The sequence below is a fragment of the Solanum stenotomum genome, chromosome 5 (genome assembly GCF_019186545.1).
Source record: "Solanum stenotomum isolate F172 chromosome 5, ASM1918654v1, whole genome shotgun sequence".
NCBI classification, from domain to species: domain Eukaryota; kingdom Viridiplantae; phylum Streptophyta; class Magnoliopsida; order Solanales; family Solanaceae; genus Solanum; species Solanum stenotomum.
The window spans coordinates 59,464,808-59,474,885 of record NC_064286.1 but is presented as its reverse complement, the minus strand read 5'-3'; the positions used below and the strand labels follow the sequence as shown (position 1 = coordinate 59,474,885).

At 31.6% G+C, this 10,078-nt stretch overlaps 2 protein-coding genes and 1 non-coding gene across 4 annotated transcripts in view; all 3 read right to left on the bottom strand.

The window, feature by feature from the left end:
* Positions 1-10,078, bottom strand: part of LOC125866368 (zinc finger A20 and AN1 domain-containing stress-associated protein 8-like) — a 36,592-nt gene that overhangs the window by 19,624 nt on the left and 6,890 nt on the right. The window lies entirely within an intron of this gene.
* Positions 2,509-2,616, bottom strand: LOC125866469 (U6 spliceosomal RNA). Its single transcript, XR_007446524.1, has one exon. It is a non-coding gene; the product is annotated as a U6 spliceosomal RNA (small nuclear RNA).
* LOC125866341 (zinc finger CCCH domain-containing protein 30-like) lies at positions 3,483-7,432 on the bottom strand. Of its 2 annotated transcripts, none has more exons than XM_049546691.1 (2): positions 7,135-7,432; positions 3,483-5,982 (listed from the first exon to the last, which is right to left on the bottom strand). In XM_049546691.1, the coding sequence occupies exon 2, from the start codon at positions 5,957-5,959 to the stop codon at positions 3,848-3,850; it is 2,112 nt and encodes a 703-aa protein (XP_049402648.1). In that variant the 5' UTR covers positions 5,960-5,982; positions 7,135-7,432; the 3' UTR covers positions 3,483-3,847. The 2 variants fall into 2 exon arrangements, with proteins under 2 accessions (XP_049402648.1, XP_049402649.1); XM_049546692.1 differs by lacking the exon at positions 7,135-7,432 and adding an exon at positions 6,077-6,211.

The following is a 10,078-nucleotide window of genomic DNA, read 5'->3' as shown; positions in this document are numbered from 1 at the left end:
GATAGTTGATGATCAATTACTAATTTACTATAAGTTGAGTGATCATTCAGGCATTTAACTCGACTATTTGGGCTATTAGAGTGTCTTAATAAGATAAAAATTCACTCACATGTTACATTTCCATTTACAAGTTTTGGAGTGGGGTTGGCATAGGCTAAGCCCATAGTAAATGTAAGTAGAGTTGTGAAAATGGAGGATGTCTAGACAATATAAATAGAATATACACAAATATATGTGTGATACACCTCAATTTCTTTAAGGAAAGAGACTTCATTCCAACTTTTGTTCATTATAATGATGTAATTTGCTCAAATTCCACCTCTATATCGTCCATGAAGAAGTAGCAAAAATTAATTTTTTCCTTAAATATGCATCCAGGGATGTGACTTAGCGATAAATGAATTGATAGTAGAATTATGAGGTCTAATGTTTAAATTCCAGGAGAGGCTAACATACTGGGTGATTTATTCTCATTTGTTTCAGCCTTGGTAAGCAAAGTTGTCTGGTAACGATATTGGTGAGAGGTAGTCAGTATCGCATGAAATAATCAAGATGCGTGTAAGCTTGCTCGGACACCGTGAATAATGCAATAACATTCCACATGTTTGGTAGTGGAACTAATTAAGATGTTTGGCAAAAGACATTGTCACATAAATCCAATAATTAGATTTTTGATAGTGAAAGATGATTACATTACCTAATAATTAATATAATGAAATGTTATGAAACACATGTAATGGTTGGGAAGCTGATTGATTTCCACCATTACTCTACTACAAGGAAATACCTAACTTATTCTCGAATGATTTGGTTTCACCTCTTAAGAGAAACAATTTGAATAATTTTCCCTTTGTTGAAGATTGGTTTTAGTTGAAGTGACTAAGAGAGGATGTGCCAACAACTAAATTAAATGGTCCATCTAATTCAGATTTGTGACTCGCAAGATCCGTTAAAGGGGAAAAGTGTTGTATGTCAAGATTTTTCGAACACGGCTAGACTTCTAAGTAAAGGCAAAAGAATCTCATTCATTTCACTACGATTAAATAGTGAATTGAATGTCGAAGTACCTTTTATAAAGTTAAGTATAGTCATAAAAGCATTTAAAAATTATCACATGAATCTTCTTTCATAAAACAAGGTAATAAACCTCTAGCTAAAATTTACCCTTTTTCTCTTAATTTCCTTTTGTACATATATAGCATTAATGTGCTGGAAACATTAGCCTAAATTCATTGAATTTTTGTTTTGCCAAAAGATGTATAAGTTAATAAAACAAGACTTCTAGAGTCATATATAGACCTAAAGGCTAAAGGTAGACTAGTAGTGCAAAGACTATGATTGCTTCTTTTTTTATTTCCAACCCGATATTCAGCTACGACTCTCGACAAATTCGAATATGCAAATGTTAATAGTATTTAAGTTTGTGAATACTAGCCTTAGGCCACACCTAAGGAAACCCCTCTCTCTAAACCTTAATATTTATTTATTTTCACTAAATAAAAGAAACCTAGCTCCAACATGTTTTTCATTATAATGATGTATTGTTTTCAAAAGATATGTTATGGTCAAAGTATTACTCCTCCAACTGTATAATCAGGGAAAAAAAAAGTAGAAAAAAACAATAAGGAATATTATAAAGTTTCCCTCAAATTCAACCTTCATAGACAAACAAATAAACAAACAAAGATATAAAATTAATAAATAGAGATATGCTAATATATAAAATTTGAAGAAACTAGAACCATGACAACTCCAAATCAACATTTGACTTCAGAAACATAGTTGAATTGAATATGATATATATGTTTGCTTTTTCTAACATTAGTTTAATCAAATCATATCATAGTAGTTGCTTTTTTTCACATAATTAATACAATCAAATCTCTTTATAACGACGTTGTTTAGCTGAATAATATTTTGAATATTATAGCAAAAACGTTATTATAAAAAACATATAATATAACATATCATAACATGAAACATCATTTTTTACAAAGAAAAATTATTCTTTATAAAAAAAATTATTATAGAGAAGTCTGAGTGTCTGACCACATAATAATCTCATTTCTTTAAGCTCCATTAGAAAATAACATAATTATACAATTTGATATCACAATTAAATTAGTACTAATTAATTATAAAGGGTCAATATTTTTTTAAAAAAATGTATTTTTTCCCTATCTGTTTATCTATTTGCCTTTTCCTAGTACTCAAGAGTCTCATAATTTAGAAATTTTTAGTTTTTAGTTTATGGTTTTATTCATTTTTTAAAAAGGTTATTTTCAACTACTGAATTTTCAGTCCTTATCATTTACAAATTCTAAGATATGATGCCATTTGGTTAATTCAAGACCAAAGATATAACTTTCAACAATAAAAGAACATAAAGAAAAAAGATAAATCCACCAATCTAAAAGGACATCTTTCTTTTTTCCCCTTTATTATAAATGGTCATCAATTAATCATGGTTAAATAATATATATATATATTACTATAATATTTATTTATAAAAAAAAATTGTTTTTATTTTACACGTAATCATTCTCGTGCAGAAGGCATGTTAATCTTCTACGTATCGTTTACATTTTATGATGTCCTAAAAGGGACTTACTTAAGCCAATATTCTTTATACATCAGCTTTTGGAATCTTATTATTTATCCAAAAGGAACTTAAAGCATATTAGATGTTTTTGAAATTCTTTATACCAATTGGGAATTCCAAATGCACATAAAAGTTAACAGCATCTAATGAATTACTATTAATATATTTGCCATGAAGCTCCACTATCATAATTATCCCTTAAAATACAAGGATTCATTATTCCTAATCTAATTTTTAAAAATTACCAAAACATCAAATCCAACTTTTGGGGAATTGGAATCCACCACAAGTCCACAACTAAGGATTTCCATGTATTTGTAAGTATAAGAATCCTATCAATCTCCAAGATAAAGGTATCGCATTCAAGAGCGTGATCCAGTTGTCAATGAAGTAAGCAATGAAGATAGCTTGGAAAAAAAAAAGGAGTTCAATTGAATCTCGTTCACTAAAGAATTATACTATGCAAATAGGATAAAAACTAAGTGATTTTGAAGCAATCAAGGGAAAATTCTAGTAAATGCGAAAGAGATTCAAAAATTGTTTTAGATCACAAGTTCAAATTCCAGATATAAAAATCCCGACTCTGACACCGTGGATATTGACTAGAGTTCAAATACCAACTAAGTCAAAAAAACACCCGTTGATTCCTTTCTATTTGTCTAAGCCTTACTAGGTGCAGTGCAGTTATTGATAGGAGGTAGCAAATATCCTGAAAGAAACTCGAGGTGCATGTAAGCTGGCTAGGAGAAGGTAGTTTTTAATGTATCAGCTAAAGGAATATGGAATTCTGATTCCAAACTTACATCAACAACTAATCAGCACCTTTAGCACTAACATTATTCCAAACAACAAACATCAAAATACAGAAAATACTCATCTGGACCAAAAAAAATCAACACATTAACAATATTCAGATGAAATAATTTCATGTTACTACATAATTGTCACAAAAATGACAACTATTATCAGTACTCTGATCCAAATAAGCAAGGGTAAAATTTTCTTATGAGTAATGAGTCTACATACTGTAAGGTTAGAGAAAACTCGCGTAAACAGGTTTTTCTCTTATACCTGCTTTAAATCAAATTAGAAAAATAATTTTCTTCAGAATCATGGACCTTCTACTGCTGCTGGCCTGCTTCCAAGCCAACATGGAGTGAACACCAAGAATCGAGACCAGTGACTATTTCCGAAGCCTTGTGCTTTGGTAGCGTCAAGGATCGGTAAAATGAAAATAAGGATATTTTACCGAGCTATAAGCTGATCGAGCTTCATTTGCTCCATCCATGCACCAAGTTGATCATATTGTTCAATCTGGGAACCAGAGGTTGAGCCTTCGGTGATATCTGCATCAGAAACTGTAAGGCCTGATACTCGAGATGCAGATTTGTTCTTAGCTTCCTGTGGTGATTCTTTGACAAGAGATTGGACCCAAGAGAGATCAGGCTCTTCCCCATTGTTGGCAAGCTCAAATGATGATGATCTCCTTAGCCTACCAAACTCCTCGCTATTGACAGCCCAATCTGGCTTTCCTGGAGCTATACCCCAGTTCGACCAAGTATCTGAGGGAGAGCCAGCAATGGCAGAAGCAGCACTGGAGCCAAAATCACGAGAGCTGAGACTCCTAAATTGATGTTGCTTGTCACCTTGAGCAAACATTGAGACACGGGAACTCATTGGTGAGATTGGTTCCATTCCTCGGGGAGACATACTCCGTGATGAAGGAACTCCAAAAGAGCCCTGCAATAGAGGATTGTCAACATTTCTTGGTGAAAAATTTGTATTAATCGGAGACAACATAGCCTTCTGCTGCTGCAGGTATTGGTTGAAAACTGCGGACTTGTGGGTTGGGGAAAAAACAGCTTGAGATAAAGCTTGGTCAGAAAATCTAGGAGATGAGCCCTCAGCAGAAAATAAATCCTCGAGATTCGAAGGGGTTAAGGTCTTAGGACGAACTGAACGGTTAAAAGAATTAGCACTCATGCTGGACTGGGATAGGCAAGACAGTCCATTTAGTAGCTGCTGTTGCTGCACATCAAAATCAGACAACATAGTCAGGTCTTTAGCAGGGATATCTCTTGCATTTAGTGATGAACGCAAGCGACTGGACTGAAGATTGCTTCCAGGAAGATGCAAAGCTGGGACATTTTGTGGTGGCCAACCCATGTTTGAAACACCATTAGCCGAGGGAGACATTGGAGGAGTGAACGGTGACGGGGACATGACAGAGACTGAGGATGGAGAACCTGGTATAAGGCCCATTGCAGCAGCAAAATCCATTGCATTGGCAGCAGAAGCATTTGATCGAGGTGACAGAACAGCAGAACCAGTAGAGACATACAGTGGCCTGAGTTCCTCTTGCATGTGGGCAAAGAAACAAACTCTTCTATCACAGTTTGTACCATCTTTGCAAAGCCGGGTTCGATATTGTGCAGGATGCAACCAGCACTCAAAAACTCCATGAGCATATTCGCACATGTCCCCTCGTCTGCAAGCTCCCTTGCGGAACTCAGGGCAAGGTACACAGCTGTAGTGGTACTTTCTTGGATCTCTTCTTCGAGCATTTTCACCTGGATGGACAAATGGACATTCAGTCCAATCATGGGAGTATGCACGAGAGCAAGGCTTAATCTTAAATGAGAACATCCTGAATTCATCTGTGGAGTAGATGCTGTTTTTTATGTCAGGTAAGGAAGGATCAATCGGGTATTCTTTCTTCTCTGGAGGAGAGGGCACAGGGAGGTCATTAGATTTTGCACTCCTCGGGGAAGAAGTTGTATCTGAAGCAGAAGATGGGGATATATTTCCAAGAGAAGGCGAAAGTGGTGGAGAATTTGAGTTTGAACTGGCCATAGACACCCTCAGGTTGCAATCTCCCATTCCATCAGTTTTGAGCAGATTTTCTAGACACGATTTCATGGTGTGATCCTTCAGAGAAATAACTAAAACATCAAGAGGGCGATGACCATAGGCATCTTTGAAGTTTGGGTCAGCACCAGCTTCTAAAAGCAACTTGACAGCATCAACAGCATTCAAAGATCCACCTGAGGCAGCACAATGAAGGGCAGTGCTATTATCACGGCCACAAGAACGATTCACATCAACTCCAGCTAGAGAAAGAATCAGCTTTAAAACATCAATACTACCATACATAGCAGCAACCATTAAAGGGGTTCTATGCTCGAGAACCATTTGCCTTGAGCCCTTTTGACGCCCATACCACAACCCAACCTCATGAACACTGGATAGATCATGCTCAATCCATCTTTTAAAAGCATCTATATCGTTGTTGGATGCAATTTCAAGCAAGCTAGCAAGAGTATCTTCAGTTTCAACAGTCAAATGATTCATATTCATGTCTGTAGTTCAATATATACCAACTGAAAGAGATGAAAATCAAGAATTAGTATCACAACACAACATATCAAGCAAAATCTATTACGGTAAATCTAGAGCAGCACAGAAAAAGCCAACCTCAGTGACAACTGATAAAAACTTAACTTCAATGGCACATTTGCAGGTTCACGAAGCAGTTGCTTTATTGACAGAACTTAACTTACTGTACAAATTAGAATATTTGCACAACCAAGAATTATCTCTATCACAATAAAAAAACAACTCACCATGCTGAGACGTCACGAAAAAGGACACTTATCTTCTGATTCTCAAAGAAAAAGGTAAGGCATATATCAGAGAGACTGATGGGAACAAATACTAATATTCTCTACAGAATGGCAAAACAGAAAAGAAAAGCAGAAAGACTCTGTCTCAATCAACCTACGAATAAATTCACATACTACACGAGCATTACGCCATACATTTTTATAGTAGATTTCAAAAATTTATCTTCATATATCTGTTTGGCCGTGAAATTTCATCTCAAAATCTAATCTTTAAACATTTTCAAGTTCCCAGACTCTATCTCATACCAATTTCTGGAATTTTGGGACTCACTTACAAAAGTTCAAATTTTTCCAAGTAAAATACATGTACAAGCACTTCAACTTCAAAATCTATGGCCAAACAGGACAACTTTTGTAGATTAAAATTCTCATTTTTCTTGAAAACAAAAAAGCACAGATTCTACTATCTCAGAATTAAAAAAAAAAGGTCTTTTTAAATTTTAGTTTATTTCTAGGGAATATAAACTGAGCTTTCAAACCTTATAACAAGATGCTTCAAGCTTTCAGTCCACAGTTCAATAAAAAAAAAATCCCCAAATCAACAAAATCTTTCCAACTACAACACAAACAAAAAAAGGGGTTAAAAATTTGCAGCTAATCAACCAAAATCATTGAGACAAAAGCCAATTACTCAAAAAAACAAGTAACCCCTCAACAACATATCATGTGCAGCATAATCCTACAAGTGGGGATCTACAGATAGACTGTTTCCGATAAACCCTCAACTCAAATCAAGAATTAACAAACATTAACACAAAAAACATACAAAACAAGGACAATCAAGAATTGAAAAGCAGCAGAGCAAGAACATAACAACCAAATGGGAAGTTAAATAAAATCAATTCTCACCAAAAATTGAGCTGATTAGATAAAAAAAGATCAATTTGTTAAGACCAGCAGCAGCTCTTCAGTACCATTTCATGTCTTAACAGGAATATATATATATATAGATATAGAGAGAGAAAGTGGGCAAGACTTGATTTTTATAGATCTAGAGAGAGAAAAGGAGAGTTGGGGAGAAAAAGAAGGGATTTTTACAGATCTAGAGAGAGAAAGACTTGATTCTTCCTATTTTCTCTTCACCATTTCCTATGTTTTCTCTCCCTCTCTTTTCTCTTTCTTGATTTCTCTATAAATTTTCACTCATTAGTATATTCATCACACTCAATTTACCTTTTATAAAAAATAATAATTAAAATACTAAATACATTTAATTTTAATTATAAATAGAAATTATTTACACTATTGATTTTTTATTTGACTTATTTATTTATTTTAGTCTATTCGAAAAATATGTCTTTTTCGTTTTCTAATAACTCTTTCATTTTAGTCTTTTCCATTTAATATTACAAAATTTATAAAAAATGCATTTTGGTATCTTTTTAAGATTACAAAATTTGAATATATTATTTACTTTATTAAATTACGCATCTAATCAAAACAAAACAATCAAAATTAAAGCATTTTGGTACCTTCTAGAATACGTATATTTAATTTGAAATTACAAAATTTGAATATATTTTTTATTTTATTAAATTACGTATTTAGTCAAAAACATGACAATAAAAAAGAAACGAAAGGAGTAATTACTAGTACAATAACATTTTGATTAAAATTCAAATTAAAGAAAAAAAGGATTTTGGTACCTTCTAGAGTACGTATATTTAATTAAAGATTACAAAATTCGAATATATTATATACTTTGTTAAATTACGTATCTAGTCAAAACATGACAATAAAAAGAAACGGAAGGAGTAATCAGTAATATATGATAATATTTTGACTAAAATAAAAGAAAAAAAAGATTTTCGTACCTTCTAAAATTGATATATTTAATTTGAGATTACAAAATTTGAATATATTATTTATTTTGTTAAATTACGTATCTAGTCAAAATAGTATAATCAAAATGAAACAGGAGGAGTAATCAGTAATATACAATAACATTTTGACTAAAATTACAAAATTAAAACTAAAGAAAAAAAAAAGGATTTCGGTACCTTCTAGAATACGTATCTTTAATTTCATATTACAAAATTTGAATATATTATTTACTTTCTTAAATCACGTATCTAGTCAAAACAGGACAATCAAAATGAAACGGAAGGAGTAATCAATAATATACAATAACATTTTCAGTAAAATTACAAAATTAAAATTAAAGGGAAAAAAGTATTTTGGTGCCTTCTAGAGTACATATCTTTAATTACAGATTACATATGTTATTATTTTCTTAAATATCATATGTAGTCAAAACAGGACAATCAAAATGAATCGGAAGGACTAATCAGTAATATTCAATAATATTATGACAAAATTCTATTGTTACGATTCTTTTTTTCATTATTCTTTATTTAGCTTTTTTTATTATTGTATTTTAAAAATATATTTTACTTGAGTTAAAGAAAAGTTTATAGATTTTTTACCTATATAAAGTAGGAATAAGATTGCATAACACCTTCATTTCAAGATGTCACTTATAAAATTACTCTAAATATGTCGTTGTCACTTGTCATTATACGTTATATTAATAAACACATTGTCATTTGCCACAAAGAATAAATCATATTGTCTCAAAAGCAATAAAATTAAAAATGGAATCGAAGTCTCATCAATAAAGTAAAATTTTAAGTAGTCATTCAACTAACATTATTTGCTTGTAACGTGAAAAACGAAGATATTCAATCTTTATATAGTTCAAATAGAATTTCTCCTTTGTTTTTCATTATTAGTTTATATTTTAATTGTTGTCTTATTTAACTTGGGAGTTTGTCCAAAAATCGTAACATCCAATAACTTGTAATGATGATGACACAAAAATGCAAAATATTGTTTCCATTGGGTAAAACCTTTCAGTTACAATTTTAACGTTTTTTTTTGTCAAAATTTATTAATCAATTAATCTGAATTCACATGTCTTTATTATCAAAGCTAAAACCAAGACTTCTGATTCAAAATCATTATTATCTTATCATAATTAACCTTATATTGGTATATGATGAAATGTTTTTTCCAAAAGTAAAAGAATTAAGGCTGACTTTGGTAGTTCATATATTTATTAGTATTAATTGATCATTTGTATTAATAAAAACCTTAAATATGGTTGTCAATCTTTAATATTTTCAAATATATCAATATAAATCGTCATAATGTATTTTAAATTTTAGGTGATTCAGATTTGAAATTACTAAAATCTAAAACTAGCAAACTGTATCTGTTTTTTTTTTTTTTTTAAATAAAAATTAGTATGAACCATAATAAGTCCAACACGTTAAATAATCGCATTCAATTAATTTAACTAAACATCGATCTTAAAGTAAAAATACCATTTTCATGCGAATAGCAAGATCATATCAAAATAAATTCAAATACTTCAGTAGATATCGTAATAACACGATCAAAATCATATAATGAAATAACATCGAATCGTCGTAAGAGAAACAATGCGGTTATTATGGGCCCCAATTCCAAAATCGAGAATACGTGGTTGATGGGCTTTTGATTGATGGATGGTCCACTAAATCCTAAACCTTTTAACTAATTCGACAAAACATTTAAATAAAAGCCCATTTGTGATTGAATCCACTAAAATTACAAATTGTTGCCATGTGTGTGATCAAGAATTAAAGTTCCACTTTTAATGTTCACTTTTTAAAAAGAAAATATTTTATTGTCATCTTCCACAAAATAAATTTGGGTGTTTTGGTTGCTTTCACACTTTTTTTGGACTTCCATAATATGAATGTGTTAAAGTATTAACATTCCTATAATGTAGAATTATATATTAAAAGAG